This window comes from Sceloporus undulatus, chromosome 1, assembly GCF_019175285.1.
Source record: "Sceloporus undulatus isolate JIND9_A2432 ecotype Alabama chromosome 1, SceUnd_v1.1, whole genome shotgun sequence".
Taxonomy (NCBI): Eukaryota; Metazoa; Chordata; class Lepidosauria; order Squamata; family Phrynosomatidae; genus Sceloporus; species Sceloporus undulatus.
Window position 1 is genome coordinate 209,098,587 of NC_056522.1, and position 22,867 is coordinate 209,121,453.

The 22,867-nt window shown below is 41.8% G+C and overlaps 1 protein-coding gene across 1 annotated transcript in view; it reads right to left on the reverse strand.

The window, feature by feature from the left end:
* Positions 1 to 22,867, reverse strand: part of MYO3B (myosin IIIB) — a 392,885-nt gene that overhangs the window by 137,952 nt on the left and 232,066 nt on the right. The window contains exons 24-27 of the mRNA XM_042446679.1: positions 9,861 to 9,940; positions 6,572 to 6,592; positions 4,863 to 4,940; positions 4,067 to 4,272 (exon numbers count right to left, since the gene is read on the reverse strand). Coding sequence (XP_042302613.1) covers positions 4,067 to 4,272; positions 4,863 to 4,940; positions 6,572 to 6,592; positions 9,861 to 9,940 — 385 coding nt within the window. The remainder of the gene's footprint in view (positions 1 to 4,066; positions 4,273 to 4,862; positions 4,941 to 6,571; positions 6,593 to 9,860; positions 9,941 to 22,867) is intronic.

Sequence of the window (22,867 nt, forward strand, 5' to 3'; positions counted from 1 at the left end):
CCAGTGTGGATCCTCATCGGTCCCTGACTCTCTGGAGTCATACCAACTAGATGGCAGCCCAACGTTGATCCTCATCGGTGCTGACTCTCTGACGTCATACTGACTGTATGTCAGCTCAACATGGATCCTCACCAGTCCCTGACTCTCCGGAGTCATACCAACTGGTTGGCTGCCCAACCTCGATCTGCATCGGTCCCTGACTCTCTGGTGTCATACTGATTGGATGGCTGCCCAACGCACGACTGGATGGCAGCCCAACATGGATTCTCGTCGGCCCCTGACTCTCCAGGGTCATACCGACTGGTCGGCAGCCCAATGTGGAACCTCATCGGTCCCTGACTTCCTGGAATCATACCGATTGGCTTGCTGCCTGACATCGACCCTCATGGGTCCCTGGCTCTCTAGTGCCAGACCAATTGGACGGACTGTCCAACTTCGATCTGCATCGGTCTCTGGCTTCCTGGCCAGTTTCTGAGGGCCATTATTGAACCAGCCACTATGGATGATGCTGGTTTGGATTCAAAACCATGGGCTGTTCCCTCTGTACCTAGATTTACTGTACAGTGTAAGCCATGGCTGTTCCCTCTGTACTGTGACTACTGTACAGTGTAAATATTCCTTCTGTACCGAGACATGATATCATGGCTATCCTTACATAGCCGATTCAGGGGATGTGACACTCCCTCCATACGAGGGAAGACATCACCGTTTGCACGCTACAATATGATGACGTCCTTCTTCTCAGACTGGACGGCTAAATTTCACTTGATGACAACATTCAAGCCTGACTTCTGAGTTGATCCCTGTAAAATTGGGATCACAATCTATTCACTTTGGATACAGATAATCCCTTACTATATGGACGGTTTCAGAACTGTACAATCAAATCTCGTAAATTGGTTCGTTCCCTCCATACCTAGGGACGCTACCATTATACAACCAATACCACCACAATTGCGACCATCTTGTTCCCCCCCCCCCAGGTGTGCTCTGGTACCAAAGCACAGAGACCATCATTCATAGGAAAGGTTTTGCCACTTCCCAATGTGAGTGTCACCTGAGGCAGTTGATCCATTCTCCTCCATGGAGCAGCTGGCAAACAACTGCTATATTCCTTTCCATTTCCACTCTGGGCAGGAATGCCCTATGGAGACATCCCTCGGTTTGAGCCTCCGTTAAACATCTGTCCACCTCATGGATACTTTGAGAGGTGGTGTTTCTCTCACCGACAACACCATGGTCATGTGCTACCTCAACAAGTAAGAGGGTACAAGGTCGAAGACCCTGTTGGCAGTTACCATCCGCGTCTGGCAGTGGTGCATACAGCACAAGATCCTACTGCAGTGCATCCATCTGCCGGCGACCAGAACGACCTCACAGACCAACTCAGCAGGTCATCTTCCACTTGCCACGAATGGAGGCTGCATCCAGAAGTGGTGACCCAACTTTTCCATCGCTGGGAACCCCCTCTCCTGGACTTGTTCGCCTCCCGGCTAAACGCCCACGTACCGAGGTTTTGCTCAAGGTACAAGGAGCCCGGATCGGAAGGGGATGCCTTCCAAATCAAGTGGGCTCAAGGCCTCCTGTATGCCTTTCCCCCATCTCCTCTGATCACACGGGTGATCTCGAAGATGTTGTCGGACCACATGGACACAGTCCTGATAACTCCGTGGTGGCCCAGACAACCGTGCCTCGCCCCTCTTCTACAGCGGGCACAGGAGCGTCTCCGATGGGAACACCGGCCCGACCTGCTTTCGCTACACGACGGGCGAGTCCACCATCCCGAGATGCAGTCTCTCCCATTGGTGGCGTGGAAGACTCGGCCCTGAACACACGTCCATCCGGTGTTCGGGATATCATCAAAGCAGCACAAAGACCATCTATACAGAGGTCCTATACCTACAAATGGGATGAGTTCCTTGCCTTCTTGCAGACAAAGGGCATCCCACCATCCCGTGTCTCCATCCCAGTGGTCCTGGACTTTCTTGTGACACTGACAGAAGCGGGTCTCTCCTTGAGTTCTATCAAGTGCTACCTGTCTGCCATTTCATCCCACTATTTGTTCTGAGACAAACTTTTTCTGTTTGGGGACCCTCTCATAGGGAGATTCCTTAAGGGATCCAACAATCTGCATCCACCTGTTGTAGACCCTTCACCTCAGTGGAGTCTAGACACCGTCCTGGCGCAGCTGGTGTCTAAACCGTTTTAGCCCTTAGCTACCACGGAACTGAGACTCCTGACCTGGAAAACAGCTTCCTGGTAGCTATCACGCCAGCCCACCGGGCTGGTGAACTGTGTGCCCTGAGGATGGACCAGCCCTTCCTCCGTTTCCATAAGGGCAAGGTGGTGCTCCGTACAGACATCACTTTCTTGCCAAAGGTGGTGTCTGCCTTTCACATCAACCAGGACATTGTTTTGCCGACTCTGGCTCCTAATCCGGCCATAGACTCTGAGCGTCAGCCCCATGCCCTGGATGTCCGCAGGGCGCTGGCGTTCCATCTGGACAGGACATCTGCTTCCAGGCGTTCGGAGAGGCTTTTTCTAAGCTATTCCGAAGCCAAGAAGGGGCTGCCGGTATCACCGCAGAGGTTCTCAAAGTGGGTGGCTAGTACCATCCACCTCTGCTACGAACTGGCTGGAAAGCCTCTACCAGGTCGGGTTAGAGCCCATGCAACTAGGGCGGTAGCCGCATCCTCAGCCTTTTTGACGGGGATTCCCCTCGAGGATGTGTCCAAGGCAGCTGTCTGGTCCCAGCCACTGACATTCACTAGACATTACAGGCTGGATGCAAGGGCCAGGCATGATGCAGCCTTTGGGAGGGCAGTGTTACTCTCTGCTATGCAATAGACCTGTTGCACTGTTGGTAAATAACACAGTTGTTTGGTTTACATACTTTATTGATTATGTCATTTATTGTTATTGACACTCCCTCCTCCACTGACTACAGCTCGCTAGTCTAAACCCATTTGTGTGATTCGCAGAGACCACGAAGAAGAAGAACAGGTTGCTTACCTGTAACTGTGTTTCTTCGAGTGGTCATCTGCGAATTCACACAAACCCGCCCATCCATCCCCTCAGTGTCTGCTCATTTGACAACGCTTGTTGCCGCGCTGATTAGCGGCTCATTCGGAACTGAAGAGGAGCGGGCCACCAGGGGCCTTATATATGGGTGGGCGAGGCTACCGCCAAAAAGTTGCAGAAAGATACATTGCTTTCTGCCCAGAGATTCTAGAAGTTTCCGAAGATTGCTGCGCAGGCGCAGAATAAACCCATTTGTGTGAATTCGCAGATGACCACTCGAAGAAACACAGTTACAGGTAAGCAACCTGTTCTTCTCTGCCCTAAATGAAATTGTTAGTCCAACCCAGAGTAGACCCATTTGATCAATGGAAACTTTGAATGTCAACCCTTATGCAAGTTTCTATGATTCACTGGATCTTATCTAGATGGGACTTAGGGCTTTGCTGCATACGCCCCATTCTCACAGCAATTGCATCAGTAAAAAAATAAATAAAAAGGAAACATACTGCATTCAGAACCTCAATATCACACGCCTTCAGAATCACCCAACTGGGGTGGCTGCTGCCATTCCAGTCTCTTCCTGAGTCTCCTTTAACCCCATCCCTGCCTTATGCCCTATCCAGCATGGCTTTCAGTATTTTTTTTATTTTTTAACTCCCACAATTCTGGAGTTCTGCTACAGTGATGTAAAAATAAGGGGGAAAATAAAGGCAATTGGGCTGCTTGGGACTAGAGGGGGGCAGAGCAAGAGGAGGTGACACTAATACATTGTGACTTCTGATAACGCAACTGTCTTGAGAGTGGTGTTTCAAACATAGGGACATGGTATTGAGACCTCTTTCACAGGTTTTCTCTGTCAGTGAAAAGGGGCACCCTTATCATGGCTGGGAGTCGTTGTGCGATCAGTATCAGGATCAGTATCAGGATCAGTATCATTAGTTTAAAAGCCATATGTAGTTAGTCTCTGGCTGTAGATTTATTGCAATTCCACCAAATCGAATTCTGAAGTCTCACTCATTCTGAAGTTCCACATAAAATGACCTACCTTTTTACAAACTCATCAAAGAGAATGCGGTGAGAATATCCTTGCCGTCGTATGTTGATGGTCTCTAGAATTCCAGTATAGCGTAACTGCACTAAAACTCTTTCCTGAGAAAATTTCAGTGCCTCTCGGTCATCATTGGGCTTAATGCAGCGAACAAAATGAGGCTGTCCAACTACCATTTTGGACAACAGATCCATCAGTGAATACTACGAAAGAGCAAATCAAAATAAAATCAAGCTGAACAGTGCAATTTTCTTTTAATGGAATAAAATTCTAGGGCCTCTACTCATACCTATCTCATCCCATCTAAAATGAAATATCTAACAGTAACTAACAGGCTTGAACATGTTAGATGGAGCAGATGCATAAAACTGTAAAACTCAGGTGTCTAAGATAAATTAATGTACTCCTTTTAAAATCAGTCCCATATTTCCTCACTCTCATCACCTAGTGAATAAAAATCTTCATGAAAAAGTTATATTTTAAAGATTATTCTTTTAAGTCTCTTCTGCAGAATAGCGTTCCAGCAGAATCTTTCCCAAGGCACTCTCATCTCTAGTCTAGCCCCACTTTGGCTGCTTTTTAGATGCACTCCCACATTGCATCAACTCCAGTAAAATGATTAAATAATTTCCTGACCTGTCCATTCATCCCTGTCTCATCCACCTAAGGGGAATCCCTTCAGACAGGAATTCTATGTACTATGCACAAGGCCTGACGTGCTGTCAGCACTATATGTGTGACACATGAGGTAGCAGTAAACCTACAGAGCATTTCTACAATTGAGATAGCATACCCTGAAATAGGAAGCCACTGTTTGCCTCTTCATGTTGGTCGTTTCATCAGGGTGCCTCATAATCTCCATGGTATCCACCTGGACATGTAAACAACAAAAATAATATAAATATTCTAAAACATACTAAACAACTGAATAATTTTAAAAGTTGAATTTAAAAAGTCAAAACAGTGGAATAATGGCTGGCTGGCTTGCTGGCTGGACAGACATGGATGAAATAATTAAGTCCCAAAGACTTTCATTTAAAAAAAAAAACAATTTTAACATGATGCCAGAATGAAACCAATATCAAGGGGAGGTCATTTGGAAAACAACTATCTGGCAGACTTTGAGAGTTGTAGATCAAGAAAGTAGTATTTGCTATACCAAATTTTTTGTATGTGTGCATGGGTAGCACTGTTTTGGTTACAAAAGCAATGACATTTGAAACAGAGGCAGCTGATGCCCATTATAGTTGGAAGGCACAGAAGCTAACAGTGGGTGAAGGCAGGGGCAAAAGAGGGTTCACACATATACACAGACACAGGCGCACACACATTTATTTAGTCACCTCCAGCCATTCATTCACTCCACAAACCAACTAAGGCGTAGAAAAATATAACATGATCTCCAAAGTCAAAATGTCCCCACCTGCTGCTGCTGCTCCCCTGTTCTGTGCATGGTCTCAAAGCTGGCTAGTTGGCTTATTCAATCATATTCATTCTCTCATTTTTCCCTATCTCATAACTCCCATTCACAAAAAAAGAGGAAAGCACTGACTCTCAAGAGACAGATAGGTGCTGACATAGGGTGGGGTGGGGAGTGAGCCTGGGATGAAGCAGTGCCTCATTTGTCTGAATGGACTAGCCTCGATTGATTCAAAACCTGAACACTGGGCATTGTGGGTGGTGTGTTACTTCACATCCTGTAGCCCCATTTAAAAGGATGCTTCTGCCACCCATATGCATCCTGACAGTATAACCGCTCCAGAGGAGGCCACGGTAAGCTCTTGCTCCACTATAAATAAGTCAGACAGATTGATATCAATACCCTCACTGCATCACCCTTGTCACAGAGCACAAAAACACCTTCCCTTTTATTTATTTAGAGTAGGTCTTTCCCCATTACTCTATCACTAGCTGGTTCATGCTGCCAAACTGTAACTGCTTAACGTAAAAAACAAAACAAACTCTTCTTAGTGTTTCAGCATACATAAAGAGTAGCAAGTATATTGTTCATTACACATCTTAATTATGTTCTCACTACAGCTGTTCTTTATAAATATGTATAAACACACACACACATTAAAGCTGACTTTGAGAACTTAAAAAAATCTTCCTTGTTAGCAATCAAAAGCAGCTTTGTTTCGCTGCATTACACAGTTCAGCAAAATTAAAGAAAACAATCTACCCCTGTTGACAAAGTGCATTAGAAACGTTTTAACCCCCCCCTCTCTCTCACACACACACACTCAAACACCCCCCACACACTCATACTCACACACACACTGTGGCAGTTTACCATCTGCTGTGAACAGGTGGCATTTGTGTATTATACTAAGAACACTGGAACCAGAGAATAGTGCCTTTCAGCACCTGCGTTCTACGCAGCAGTCTCCACATCCTGCAATGTTTCCTAAATCTCATCTGATCAAGGCTAATATTTTTCAAAGGGGCTGCAAAACAGAGGCAGAAAGGGACTGTTCCCAGGATTGTAATGCTTTGCCTTACCTTGAGAAGGTACTTAGGAGACTGCATGCAAAAAAGAGAAAGGAGAAGAAAGAACTGCTAAGCAGCATTAAATCAAACACTGAGGGACTGAGGTGATGTGGGGAATGAATTTTAAGATCAGAGAGAGAGGTTGGGGAAAAGGAGTGTTACAAACAGAAAGCCATGCTTTCATAACCCATAATAGCTGCAGTTTTTTGCCCAAACCAGGAAAAGGGTATTACAATGCACTTTGGCTGAATAAATTAAAAGCAACATACAGGACTTTTAACACTGGGGGGAAAATAGCAAAATGAAAGTCCTATGTAGCACAAGAGGAAAATGCTGAATCAGCACAGATAACTTCAAACATTTCACCAGATCACATGACCAAGCAAATATCAATCTTCTGCTTTAAATTGCAGGGATGTCCACAGGAAGGCTGCGAGAGAGGAATTTCAGGACTGTCTTAGCACGCAGAAATTCTTCATCTTGCTAGCTAATTTTCTCTTCGGCATAGAAAGGAAAAAGAATTCTAAGGCTGAATCCTTCTTACTGACAGCTTGGGAGGGGAGGATTTGAGATGCTGAGGTTCTTCACTGAATTATTATTAATAATATTTCAGCAAAGAACATCAGCCTGTTATAACCCTTTCTTCCCCAGATGCCAGCAACCATGATTTTTCCTCTTTCATTATCCAAGGAATGTGAAAGATACATCTTTCCCTTCCTTTGCTTTTTAAAAATACCTTCCGACTATAAATTCAATATATCTAATTCCATTTATCAAAGAGCTTTTTGATCCAGTGAACACTTCTGCTAATGGAGAAGATATTCATTACTACCACTTCTCTCCTGCATCTCCACTTCCTCTCAAGTGTTGGGGGATCCTCCAGAACAGTGTGGAAAAAACTATAGACCACAGAAAGAAAAATAGACAAAATATGACCTCCACTCCACTTCCATTAGCAGAACTCCCTGACAGATCAAACCTCTTCTGAAAATGAAACATCTCCATCCATTTGCAACCCTTGTGTCTTGTACTAAGGCTGAGTAGCCAAAGGAGGATGCAGATTCAAATGTATCACAAGGGTTTTCTGTATATTTATTCTTACTGTTATGCAACTTCTGTCTTGTCACACTCACAACCTACATATTTATCTCAGACATTGGAAAGTTACTTTTTCAAAAGCAATTTGTTCCATTACTCACTGCAGTTTTTAAAAAGCCATATGTTCTTGTTACTCTTTATGATGATATGAGGGCTTGATTTGTTACATGACTTCTTTAGTACACCTTCCCATGATCTTCTCTCGCTTTTTGAGGGAGGAAATTTATGATTTACAAGAGAATGGCATAAAACCTGAAAACTTCCTGTTGAAACGCCTGTTAAAATTCTGTTCAATGTAATGTTTGAAAATAACTAGAAACTGCTATATGCTACCTCAACAAGTTAACATTGCTCATACATGTTATGCCCTCATTATCTTTAAGGAAAATAGCTACAGTTGACAACATTATTGTTGGCTGGAATTAACGAAAGCAATTATGAATGCATAACCACTTTAGTTATGTAACTACATAGTGTCTCTCGACCTGACCCTGACAATCGGCACTCAATGGACAGCAGTCACTGCGATTGATGGGGGTCTGTTGCCTAGTCAATCAGGAAGAAGATGGCTGATGTTCCCACACCCTCCTGTGGATGATCTTTGGTGCAACATCCAGAAGTGGGATCCCTGCTGTCTCAGTTACTCCTTACACCAGAGATCGGTCATGTGAGTGTGGGTAATGTCAGTCAGCTGCTTCCCAATGGACATGGGAACAGATCTTCATTGATTGCAGCAGTTGCTGCCTGATAAATGGGCTGGGGGACTTTCACAGCCCCTACACATCCTCTATGGGGCACAGTGGGTTAAGACGCCAATTTTGATGATCATAAGGTCAAAAGGTTACAATTTGAGGCCCAAGCGCTGCTAGACAGAATGGGCTTCTGTCACTAGTCCCAGCTTCTGCCAACCTAGCAGTTCGAAAGTATGAAAAGTGCAAGTAGATAAATAGATACCACTTTGGGAGGAAGGTAACAGCGTCCTGTGCAGTAACAGAGATGACGAGCACTGCCGCCTACAGTCGGTTATGACTAGACATTCATGTCAAGGGGAAACCTTTATCATTTTTTTACACATCCTCTAAACTAGGTAACACAGAGAGATCAAGAATACAAAATAGTAACAAATCTTTAACTTTGGGTTATGCATTTTAACTACCTTACTGAATTCCAGAACTACTGTTATTCTGATTTCCCCCTCAAGATTGTGACTCAAGACGGCTTATGCATTTAGAAGATTACAATTAAAACATACAAAAATATACGTTGTTTCTAGCTCATTATTTCCAAATTCTGATGTGTGGATTCAGATGCCAATTCAAGTTCAGAATTGTTTCAGGGAGGGTGGAAAGAAACAGTATGTTTTTTCTGAGGATGGAAATAGATGTTTTAGAAAATTCAGAGCCAAAAGCACATGCGATAGCTGTTCCCTCTCCTCCTCCATACCATACCATACAGTGTATTGGTGATACTGTTTTTCACCTTCATTCTGGCAAGAATTTTTATGTAGTAATGTAATGTGAACAAATACCAACTTAGAAGTAAATGTAATAAACATACATTTTAAATATAAACATAAGTAATCTATGGTTTTTAAAATCGTAAATGAAACTTAATGGCAAAAAACAAACAAACAAACAAACAAAAAACAGATCCAGATAGCTTTGGGGGGAAACTAGCTTCCTCCCCAACACTTTTTTGGGGGAGGCTATTTTGTGGACAGTGGGATGGGGAAATTAAAGGCCTGTGTTTGACTGGCAATGGACTAATGAATCATTCTCAAGAGGGATGAGACAAGGCACAAATATGGTAGGGAAAAAAGATTATGATGATCAAAAGACAACTTTTCCTTGTCCCATTTGTTATTACAATTGTTGTTGTTCTTGTTTTAGATTTTGGAAAAGTGTGAATTGGTGAAACAGTTTTAACAAATGAACAAAGGAATTAAAAGAGAGCACTGGACAAGAAGAAAAACATTGCACCCTCGCTTAGTTTGAATAAAATGTGGATTTCCATACTTTAGCAATCACATCTGGATAATAGCTGTTGCACTGTAAAATCAAACAAACCAACCCCTGATACTCAGCTAATGGAAACCAAGTGGGCTTGCTTGAGTTAAGGATCTAACACTGGTCTCAACTGCAATATGTTACCAATCTCTTTTCAGATGCACAAGCCATGGCATTAGTATACAATATGTACTGACCTTGATACGACCAGCATTGAGCTGTGGAGGCAAAGACCTGGATGCCGCTGTCACTCTTGCTCTTGCCTGAGCTAAGTTACCTGTTAAGAGAGAAATGTTGAGAGGGAAGAAAATATTTAGCCAATCGATCAAAAAGATGGTAGAAAAGTAAAATCAGGAAGATGGGAAAGTAGTCTGAGCAACAACACCATGAGTGCTACCAGGTTGTCTAGGGCAATTAAGAAACACAAAGGTGACTAAGGAAACTGTCACATCTATGAATTTGCTCTAGTGAGGTTTTGGCAACTAAAGACATTTTTTGCCCATAAATGCAGGTGGAGGTGAAGACTACCACTCACTTTTGTATGTTTTTAATTGTACTGCTCTTTTAAATTCTAAGCCACTTAATGTCCCAATTTTGGAGGGGAAATGTGATATATATATATATATATATATATATATATATATAATCCTCTGACCCCCATCTCTGCCCATCTTAATCCCATTTGGACAGGAGCCTATGCAAAGATACCCAAATACACATGAAGTCCCTAGGGATCATTAATAGCTTGTTTATTTCCTCCCACCCCAGATCATTCTGAGAGCAGACCCTGTGTAAAGGACACCTTGAACTGCAGGGAAGTAAAGGGAGAGCAGCAGGCACTGCCCCAATCCTCTCCACATATTTATTTGAATATGTGTGAAAATATCTGGTGAGGGCTTTATTATCTAAGGTGAGAGTCATCGCTCTTCAGCTAAGCAGATCAGGAATTTGATTGTGGCTGCATCTGCACTGCAGAAATAATCCAGGCGGACACCACATTAACTGCTATGGCTCAATGCTATAGAATTTTGGGAACTGTAGTTTGATATAGCACCAGAGCTCTCTGACAGAAATGGTGAAATGCCTCACAAAACTATAAATCCCAGGATTCCATATTACTGTGCCATGGCAATTAAAGTGGTGCCACCCTGGATTATTTCTGAAGTGCAGATGCAGCCTGTGTTTGCTTAAGCCAAAGCCCTCTTTGAGCCTAGATGTGAACAGAGATGTACAACAACAGAGCCTTTTGTATTAAGAGCCTTGGACCCCATGTTGGGAGAAAAGTGGCATATAAATTAAATAACTAAATTCCCTGTGATTTACACCACAGCTGATCAACCCTGAGACAAGAGTATCCCAAAATGTGGTAATGTGAACTCCTCCCCAGTCAGAGCTGGGATAAGAAATGTGTGTCCCTCCAGAGGCCCTTTCACACTATACAGTTATAGCACCACAATTCCATTTTAACTGCTATGATTTCATCCTATAGAATTAAGAGATTTGCAGATTAAGATGGGGCCCTCAGCCAGGGAACTCCTCTGGGGCCTCTGACCAAACTATAAGGCCTAGAATTCTATAGGAAGCATCCATGGCAGTTAAAGCAAAATCACAGTGCTATAACTTCATAATGTGAAAGGACTCCAGATGTTGTTGGACTTCACCTCTTATCAGTCTAGCTAGTACAACCATAGAGATGCAGCCCAACAACACCTGGAAAGCCACACTTTTCCCACGTTTGAGTTAGAGGTAAATAAGTTACCTTTTCTATCATCTCTATTTCATTTATTTATTTAACTTATATCCCATCTTTCTCCCAAAATGGGATCCAAGGCAGTCAGTGGTAGAGAAGTCCCTTCTGGAAATTGTTTTGAAGACCTGAATTATGTAAGACAACGAGGCATGTATAAAGCCATCACTTAGCTAAGTGTTCCACCTATGTCTAGACACATTTAAACCTAATACATGCCCTGGCAGATTTGCATGTGATTTTAGTATGCCTACTCTGCATCCACAGATGTTACATTTGAATAGACCAGCACTAGGGATAAGTGTGTTTTCAGGCCCAGTCCTAAATGTACTGAACAGCCATTAAACGTAACTGAACTTATATCTGAGTAAAATGGCTATGTGCACATGGTATGTTTATCCTGATTTTTTCATGGTTCACATACTGTCTACATCAGTCACATGATAGACTCGCTTTCAGGTTGCCATAAGTAGGAAATGACTTGAAGGCACACAAAACACACAGGCACAGACACACACATGGTGAAAAAGTCCTTGACAGAGTTCTTTAAACTGCAGGTACTACATGGTTTTTCTTAAAAACAACAACCCCAAACCCCTCTTTATGTGTTTATTAAACTACAACATAGTGGTTTCAAGCAGATCCTTCTTCAGTGAGATAGCTTATTACAAACAGGCAGTTTCTTATATATAGATACACACCCCTACCTCTACCTCATAGAGAAACCATTGGAGAATATGAAGTGAATATGAGAAAATGCCAAGAAGCCCAGTTAATGAACTGTTGGTAAAAGGAATTCAGATGCACAATTAAAGCTACTGAGTATGAATTCTCCTGAAATCTAATACTCTTTCAGATCTTCAGAGACTGAAAGATAATGGCAACAAGATAAAAGAACTGTTGACTTCCTGACACTTTCTAGTTTCTGATGTAGAATCTATATCATCCAGATTAGAATGTGTCACAATGACAGAGCCATTCACAGTCGAAAAGTAAGCAACATTTTATTGTTAGAAAGTCAACAACTGAAGATTAAGCCCCAGGGCACTAATCCTCATTGACCTTAGAGTGGGATAAGAATTTGAACTTTTTAACCTTTAAAAGATGATCCAAATTAATTGATCAAAAATAATGAACATGATCTGATCAAAACTGAGCACATTTAAATACCACTGGTTTCCAAAGGAATATTAAGCACATGCTAATCTCTCTCCTGTCAAACCCAAATGTTTCTGAAAACTCCACATTTCTTCTTGGGTTGTGCCTCTCATGGTTAGGCATTGGGAATCTACTGAGTGGAAGGTTATTCACAACCAGTGATTTTAGGTTTTTCTGTTTTTATTTTTGCAGACAAAGATTTATTTTTTTTAAAAAAAGGGATTTAAAAAAAGCTTTGAGAGGAAGAAAGGAAGTGATGTGGACCATGCATGTGCAAGCCATTCCAGATACATTTCAAAGTTTTAAGTAGTGAGTGGAGCACAAGATGTCCAAATGTTTTCTCTGGCTACATATCTTCAGAGGCTAAACTGTGATTAATAGCATTGAAAGAACCCTTTGAAGCAGGATTGGTGACATCAAAGTCCTAATCCATGGGTGGCAGGATTTTTATAATGAGTGGGAAGCATTTTAACACATTTCAAAGGATTTACAGCATGAATAAACAATGGGCCACTGCAGATGTGCCACACACCTTTCAGAAGCATAACACATAAATAAGTTTCCATTTTAATTTAAATGTAAATAAAATGTTAACACTTCTCTCAGATGTTAAAGTGCCTTGTTTGCAGTAACTCCACTGTTTTTGCCCATTGCTTTGCAGAAAGCATGTTAATTCTGAGCAGCTTTCTTTATCCTCAAATTATAGCTGAGACTTTGAATAGGCAATATTAAATCAACAAAACCATAGCCCATTTCCTGAAGTACAATGAGTAGAAAGCAAAATGCAATTAATACAGTCTCCATGTTACACCAAAAGGAATCTCTGAATTCAGTGCTCTCACTTTCCCTTCTAGCATTTTCTTTTAAAATCGCTGTGGGAGGTGGCATTTTAAAAAATATATAGATATTTCATATATAGACACAGTAATAGGTCATCCATCGTTCATGTTTGAGGGGGCAGGAGCAAGAGAAGGAGAGATCACAAAGGTTTAACAGGTTATTAGGTGATGAAGAAAAATGGACTCAGTACTTTTTGTTTCACCACCTGGGAACTACTACTTTTTTCAACAGATTTAGATAGTCAGTAGCCCCACTAAAAGTTTATCAGAAAACTTTTGCACTTTATTGTCAGGAGATGTTTAAAAGGAAGAAACATAAATCCCACTTCAGAACCCTCCTGGTTTGCAGAATGCTTTAAATGCCCTTAAATTTCTCTTTAATATGTGATAAACTCCAAAAAGTGATTCAAGTGACTGAAAGTTGAAAAGAAAGAATCTATGGAAATGTCAGCCAAAACTTGAGAACAGAGGCCACAAATTGTGCATAATTGGAGTGAAAGTTTCATCCACCCCACCTACATTTTTTGCATATGGATAAAGGATTCATGGAGCTCAAGAGTTTATGTCCATTTGCTGCATCTTATATATAAAATACTTCTTCACTTAGTTGCTAAGACTTAATACAATTATAAACGAAATCGTTACTGAGACCAGGAGCAAAACATTAAACGCCAGCCCTGGAGTTACAAGTTCCTTGCAAGATAGTTCACCCACCTTGAACCCTGTTGTGGGAGAAAAGTGGGAGATAAATCCTTGAAATAAATAAATAAAAATTATATGCATGCCAACCACAAATAAGATGAGAAACAAAGGCATTAGAATATATAATAATTTATTTCAAAATGATGGGAAGTGCATATGTTTTCATGAGCAGATAGCACTATTTAGTTTAGGATTTATATTATAAACAAACTGCATACATATAGCTGATGCACAGAAAAATAGTATCCAGCAGAGGTGGCTAGACTTGAGATTTGGAAGATCTGTTATATATTTTAATTTGGATTCCAAGGTCTACTAAACTGAGCTAGGCTCTGAACACTGAGGTGAGGATAAGCTAGAAGCAAAACAGTTGGAACAGGGGGAAAAAAGAATCAACCCCTGGGAGAGTTGTACACATGTATCAGTAAATACTGACATCTGGGTTAGTGCAGATTAGCAAAATACTAATCCAGAAGTAAAACTGTCCAGTTTTAGGACCAGAACCTTGTCAAAGGCAACCAACAAATATATTTCACAAGTGAGGAACAGTGCACAAGTCCAGTAACTACAAGTCCAGTCAGCACAGTTGAGACATATTTTCTTTTTGAATCAAGTTTCTGTATACTAATTAAAAATGTACACCACCTTCTCCCATTTACTCTTACTTGCTGCACACTCCTGAACCCTAAAATCGCCACCGCCACGCCACAAAGCGCCTGTGTGTACCGGGCCTTTGATAGAGTCAGTCTCAGAGGGATATGCTAGAGATTCCTTGAACTCAAAGATCTCTGGTGCAGACAATATATTCCAAAGGAACAAATATGGACAACATGGATCCTCCACACATTGATTTTGAGCAAGAGAATTAATGTTGAAGTGTTTTCAAATATTAACAAATTACTAGATAGTTTACTATTGATTAAAAAAGAGAAAACTGTAAAACAGTTAAAATAACCGTACTGTACAATATTTTCAAAAGTAAATATAAAGTTTCTCACCTAAAAGTCTTCTAAAATCCAATCAGACCTTCTGTAGTGGAATCTCACACACATTATCAGGACCACATGAGATACAGTGCAGGGAGTCACAGAGATGAGTTTAAAAGTTTAAACAAATTCTTACAATGTTTGACTTTACTAAGAAAAGCCTGACTACTGCCTAATTAGCACTTGGTAGGGTGCTTAGAAGATAAAACAAGTAAAACAAACCACAGAGTATATGTAACACTGCTACTCCCAACACCAATCTCAACCCGATGTCCTATGCTAGAGATTTAGCTGTGAACTCTGATGAAAGAGAAGGACTCTTCATCTTTCCCAAAAGAAAAGGGGCTAACCCCATTAATTTATCCATAATCCAACAATGCTAACTGAGCAGAGAGAGCCAACTATTTAGACAAATTCCTGGAGGGATGGCAAGTTGTTCTTCTTGTTGATCAAGAGAACAGCATGATTATGACAAAATCTTCTGTTTCTCTTTTGTATCCTCTGTTCCAAAGCTCTATTGTCATCCTGTTCACTTTGCCTGGAAGGACCTCTCCTTTGTTCCCCAATAAACCACCTGACCTCCCTTTATAATCCTTGTCTTAAAACCAGTCCTCCAAGCCACTAGGGAGAACCACCAATGGACCCATTTCCCCCAAATGCTATCATGCTAGGTTTTGTGTTCTGTTGGGCTCACAGGTCATTGGCTTCAAATTTATGAAAGTCACCAGGATTCCAGTAATCCAGTAGTTTTTTTTGTGGGTTTTTTGAGCTATGAGGCTGTGTTCTATAAGAGTTTATTCCTGGCGTTTCACCAGCAGCTATGGCTGGCATTGTTAAAGTATAGAGTGTATGAAAATGTTCAGATGTAACATACAGTGGTGCCTTGGGTTACGAAAATAATTTGTTCCGCGGCCGCTTTCGTAACCCGAAAAGCCTTCGTAAGCCGAAAACCCATAGGCGCTAATGGGGAAAAAGCCGCGGCTCTGCCGCGGCTCCATTTAAAATAGCGCCGGAGTTTTTTCGTAACCCGAAAAAACTTTCGTAACCCGAAACAATAAATCCCTATGGGATTTTTTCGTATCCCGAAAAATTCGTAACCTGGGTATTTCGTATCCCGAGGTACCACTGTATTGGAAATGGTTATTCACTTTGCAGAAGCCTGGAATTGGCTGCAGCTGGGACTCAAACCAGCAGGTGATGTCCAAGGTCACAGTGGCCTGTTACAGACAGCCAAAATAAAGCTGCTTCGAGTCACAGTGGAGGTTTGGTGTTTCAATGATGCATGCGTCCTAAGAGTCCAGAAGTTGCACCAAAGCCATGCTCCAGCCCTAAGGACTGGAGTGTGGCTTTGGTGTGGCTTCTGGACTCTTAGGATGCTTGCATCATTGAAACACCAAACCTCCACTGTGACTCGAAGCAGCTTTATTTTGGCTGTCTGTAACAGGCCACAGTGTGCCAGAAGCACGTAGCAATATGTACTGTGTCATCTTTGCAAGGGAGAAGATATTCCAAGATGCACAGGAACTTGTGCAGGAAGGGGCAGGACAAGGTAGCTGCATGGCAAATGTGTATATAAGCCCAGATGTCCATTTGTACAGTTTGTGGGGTTTGTAGTTGGTGGATGGTGTTGGTGATTGTTCTTGCATGTGTCTTTGCAACAAATAAACGAAGTGCCTCTTCGGAGATAAGCCAGGCGTCGGTGTGCCTTTCTTCTGGTAGCTGTTTTCCTGGCATACTCCAGCTGCTTAACAGTTGTTTGTCTTCACACAAGCTTCCAAGTTTACTCTGCGCGCTCACGTTTGCATCAACAGGCATCTTCAGAGAATGCTAGCATGGAAGAGAGTGCGGTATATATACTGTTGGTTGAGAGGAAGCTATTTGCATATTAATCTGTGTATTGTTCTGTTGCTGAATGGCAGAGACTCAGGCTGTCTATTTAATTAATAGAGACCACCAAACACAGTGTTCAAACACAAATCAAGGAACACAAGAGACACTGCAGACTGGGTCAGTCAGAAAAATCAGCAGTAGCAGAGCATGTTATAAACCATCCTGGGCAGAAAATGCTGTTTGAAAACACTGAAATTCTGGACCATGCCAACAACTATCAGGTCAGATGCACAGGGAAGCCATTGAAATCCATTAATACCTGGACAACTTCAACAGGAAAGGGAAAAAAACTTAAAGTAAACAAAGTTTGGCCACCAGACCTGAAAAACACCAAAATCAAGACCCAGCAAATGCAAATGAAAACCACCCAGGATCAGGGAGGTTTGCCAGCAGACAATGGATTACATGTAAATCACTTCCTCTCAACCAAGGGTCACACAGTGTATATATATACCAGTATTTTCTGAAGTTGCCAGCCACAGCTGCTGGCGAAACATCAGGAATAAACTCTTCTAGAACACAGCCTCACAGCCCAAAAAACCCCACAAAAAAATATGGATGCTGGCCATGAAAGCCTTCAACTTCACATTCCAGGAATGGCTTGAGCCACTTGCTTTAGGGAAGGCAGCTGGGTGAAGCAAAAAGCACACATGGACACTTCTACAGATACTTGTGTGTACAGTGGAAGTAAGCCTACTATATACTTCCCATAGAGCAGAATTATGTCCACTCTATGTACACTTCAGTGGAGGTAAGCCCACTGAACTCCATGGGACTTACTGTTTGGTACATGTGTCTAGAGAACCAGTGTGGCATAGTTAGACTGCTAGACTAAGAGAGTACAAATCCCCATGGAGCTGACTGTGAGGCCTTGGGCCATTCAGGATCTTACAACCTAACCTATTCTGCAAGGTTGTTGTAAAGTAAAAAAAGTGGTGGAAAAGAGAACCCTTTGTGCCACCTTGAACTCCTTGGAAGAAAGGTGAGGATATAAAAGTAATAAATAAATAGAAATTCACCCTTGCACATTTGCTGGAAACCATGTGTTTTGTTTTCATTTTAAGATTTCCCACATCATCAGCTACCCGTTTCTTCCTTCACATTCTTGGTACATCTTCCTCTTTCCCCATTTTCACTGTGTACTCTGGATGGTCCTATAGCAGGAATCCCCTTGGAGTTTTATGTTACAATAACTAGGGAGTATGCTACTATAACTAGTGCTTCCAAAATTGCACAAAAGGATATTTAGTACCTCCTTGCACAATAGTTTTGTCATGCTGCTTGGTGCTGCTTTGTCTTTGGCCCAAACAGCCACTGATGGGCCTGGGTGGTGCATCAGGAGAGCCCCTTCATGTTGCCATCCAGTGGGCCACATTTGTCTTTCTGCACCTCAAATAAGTATAATTATTTGAGGTCCACCCTATATCATACTTAGGATGCATTGCTCTACCCATTTAATTTGGGAGCAAGCTCAACTAAAATGACTGGAACTTACATCAGAGGAGACACATATGGGATAGTATTATTTAGCTGGTTCACAAATGGACTACTTCATTGGGGTTCCAGGCAGATCTATGACTGAATAGATAATGGAAAAAGATTGCATGAGAGGTGAAATGACCAGATCTCTCATCACTTGTGTTTAATAACAGCCATGACATGGAAGCTCTCTTTCCTAGCAGGTCAGTGTTGATAGAAGAACAGGTGTGTTTCTCCTATGGCTGACATAGCTGCTAGTTTTTGTATATAGCTTGCTATTTTGCCCATCATGCAAGGCTAAGCGTTGCTGCTGGAAGAGAGGAGAGTTGGGGCTGGAAACACCAGAACATTTTAAAGGCTTATTTAAAATATGACTTAACTATTCTTAATTAAAGAGACTATAGTGCCATGTATACAAGAATCAAACAAAACTATTCATTGTAGTATACTGTACTATACTATATTTTGCACAAATGCTTCTTTCTCTCAGATTCTACTTTATTGTAAAAAGATACATTCTCTCCTTCATCAGTCTTCTGAAGCCTGGTACTCTCAATTATATTGGACTACAACAAAGAATGTTGGACTACAACTCCCAGAAGATCACTGCCCCTGTAGTTGGCACCAACTGGGGGCAAGATGTCACTGGGATGGGTGTGGGTGCAAACTGCACCGGGTGATACTCCAGAGGAGAGGTGAAATCCGGTTGGGCATTCCTCCCCCTTTGGTGCAGGAGGGGCAAATGCATGGCTAAAGAGCAGGATAATAATAATAATAATAATAATAATAATAATAATAATGCACTTCCCAGCTGCTCCATCACCAGGCTTTGTCTCTGGAGAGGGAGCCCAATGACGGAGGAGGAGGATGGGTGAGCACGTGCCCTTCCTGGGTGACACCCTCCACACTGGGTGGGTGACACCTGAGCTAGTGACACTACTGGCTGGCGGGAGGCATTCCTGCATTAATCTGCCTACCAATTGCATTCTTCCTCAGAGATTCTTCTCCAGCTGCCCTAAGATGCTGAAGGATAGGCTGCTGACTCCTGTAGAGGGCCCCCAGGTTACATAGTAAACATCTATATTAACTTGCATCCTCTTTTTTAAATTAAAGTTTTATTAAGAAAGGTTTATAGCTCCATATCCAACTATAGAGTAAACCCACTAAATCAATGGGAACTCGATAATTCAACACTTTATATAAGTTTTATTTATACCCTAGTTGGATTTGGGCCTCCCTTGCTGCAGTTTATTTAAGCAATTTTTAATTTGTCTTATGACACAAGTGCTCTTGGAGTTTCTAACATAACCAAAGAATCTCTCCCACCCCCTTTATACCCCTGTGAGATGAGTTACAGCAAGAGACGGTTACTGTCCCAAGATCACCAAGTAAACTTAATGACTGAGTGGGGATCTGAACCTAGGGTTCCTTATTTCGAGTCCAGCACTACACCACACTGGCTTTCTTAATATAAGCCACTCCCAAACAAAGTGTTCCCCAGCTATCTAACAGAAACTACTGGCATTGGGTAATAGTTCTTCTTTCTGAAGCAGAATTTAGGTTCACATTGGTATGTTTTCCCCCTTTTATAGATCTAAATTAGCTAACAGATAAAGAAAATTTTCAGTTCTGAAAGGAAATAGTCTTCAGAGGAATTAATCCCACCCCAGCACTCAAAAGCAGAGCTTTGGAAGTAATGTGTTACAAGCAGTTACCTGTAACACATTATTTGTAGGGACTAACCAGGGATATGTGCTTAGACTTGTGATGTGATATATAACTCTCACCATGGTACCATGGTGGTGGGATTTCATGTTCCTGTGAGACAAGAGAGCAGCAGTGCTACCAGTAGCGTTGCCCAGGTCAGAGAGGCTTTTAGTGCCAAATGTGCCAAATAGCTACTGAGGAGTAGCAGTCATGGGGGATGACCCTGGCAAGAGCTTTATCACACTAGTGGGCAAATGGGATTTAAACGAGAGTTAAACTACAGAAAACCAGGAAATGTGTGATAAACTTCAGGAATTTCCTGGTTTTCTCTAGTTTAACTCTCATTTAAATCCCATTTGCCTGCTAGTGAGAGACAATGGCAGTGCCCAGAAGGAGACATGACAAATCAAATTGATCACACACTGAAACAGAACTTGTTTATCATATGCAATTGGAATGCAAAAGTAGGAAACAAAGCAGAATGAAAGATTGCAGGAAAATTTGTCCTAAGATCAAGAAATGAAACAAAAGCGTGAATGGTTGAATTTTGCAAGACCAATGTTTTGTTCACTGGGAACATATTCTTCAAGCAACCAAAGAGGCAACTATATACTGATGGCCAGTATAGAAATCAAATACAAATGGAAGCAAAAGATGGAGTAGCTCCATTATCTTTGGAAAAACAAGATCAGGAGAAAATTGTGACACAGACCATGAATTGCTAATATTAAAATTAGAGTAAAGCTAAAGAAGAATACTAAACAAAAATTGTGCCAAAATGAAGAACAGTTTGCAGCCAAAAAGAAAGAGAAACTTCAATGGATGATGGATGAAACTCTTCAAGCCATTAAGGAGAGACGAGAAGCAAAAGTAAAAGGTGACAGAAATAGGGCCAGGACCGTGAATACAACTGTTCAGTGACTTGTGTGCAGGAACAAACAGAACTACAGTAATAATCAATGCAGAGAAATAGAAGATGAACAACAACAAAAAAAGGGGGGGAGGAGAAGAGACCTCTTCCTCAAGATCTAAAAAATCAAAGGGAAATTAACACCATTCCCACTAGGAAATAACGGGGTGTGGAAACCAGGTTATTTCCATATATTTGCCATGATTAAATCTCTCCGTGGCATTTTGTCCCTATTTCTGTTCACACTTGGGGAATGGCAATAGGGATAAAATCTGATTGTGGCAAGGGGGGAAGGAAGAGAAGGGAGGAAGAGGAGGGAGGACAAAGAGGACATGGCAGATGTGGGGGAGGAAGAGGAGGGGAACAAGGATGACACAGCACAGCAGGTGCGGGAACGGGGAGGAGGAGGAAGAAGCAGCAGACTTTCCTGGGGCACCAGATTGTTACGAAAATGGAGGTGCTTCCATTTTGAAAACAATTTCCCACGTGATCCAGACATCTCAAGTAGTGAGTTCTCTGAGGCACCGCAAAAAAGACGCAGCAAAATGTACCGGGTCAAGTTTGTTTCCCACCACCACCGCACAAACTACACAGAGTGCAGCTGGGGGCAATGTGAATGCCATGGAAATAACCTGGTTTCCACACTGGGTTATTTCCTAGTGTGAACGAGCCCCAAGAGTGGGACGGCTAAACAGTCAGCAGGAATACATTACATGACCAAATACAAATAAAAAGATGGTGAAAACAATACACAGAAGAACTATATAAAAGAGATGAAAAGACAGATTAATTCAAGAACAGATTTATTCAAGGAAGAACAATATGAAGAAGCTAAATCTTAAAAAGGGAAGTGGAAGATGCATTTAGAGTACTTGAGAGAAATAAATCACCAGGAACGGATGGCATATCAATAGAGTGGCTTCAAGTGACAGAGCCAGAATCTACTCTAAAACCTGTCAACAATTATGGAACACAAAAGAATGGCCCACAGACTTGAAACACTCCATATACATCCCAGTCTCAAGGAAAAGGACACCAGGGATTGCAGTAGCCACAGCATCATTGCATTAATCTCCCATGCAAGCAAACTAGCACTCAAAACTCTACCAACCAAGACTTTTACCATATATGGAGCAAGCAATGCCAGATGTTAAAGCTGTGTTCAGAAAAGGAAGAGGCATTAGGAGTCATATTGCAAACATATGCTGAATAATGGAGCTCTCCTAAGAATTTCAGAATCAAATCTACCTGTGATTTATACTGTAAGCTCATGGTATCCACTGGGGTTTGGTTCCAAGACTCCCATGGATACAAAAATTCACGAATGCACAAGTCCCATTACAATGGCAGAGTAAAATGGCATTCCTTATATAAAATGGCAAAATCAGAGTTTTCTTTTTGGAATTTATATATTTTAAAAATATTTTCAAGCTGTGGGTGGTTGAATCCATGGGGGGGGGTCTATGGATATGGAGGGCCAACTGTAGATTATACAGCAAAGACTTTGATTGTCTAGACCATGAAAAACCATGGATGGCTCTTAAAGAAATGGGTGTGCATGTGCCACAACATTTGAATGTCTTGATTTATAACCTGTACTCAGGACAAGAGGCTACTGTTAGGACAGAATACAGAGAAACAGGATGGTTTTCAATTGGCAAGGGGTATTTTATCACCCGATGTGTTTAACTTTTATGTTGAACATATCATACAAAAAGAAGGATAAGACGTGGAAGAAGGAGGTGTGAAAACTGGCGGAAGGAACAATAATTTAAGGTATGTAGAT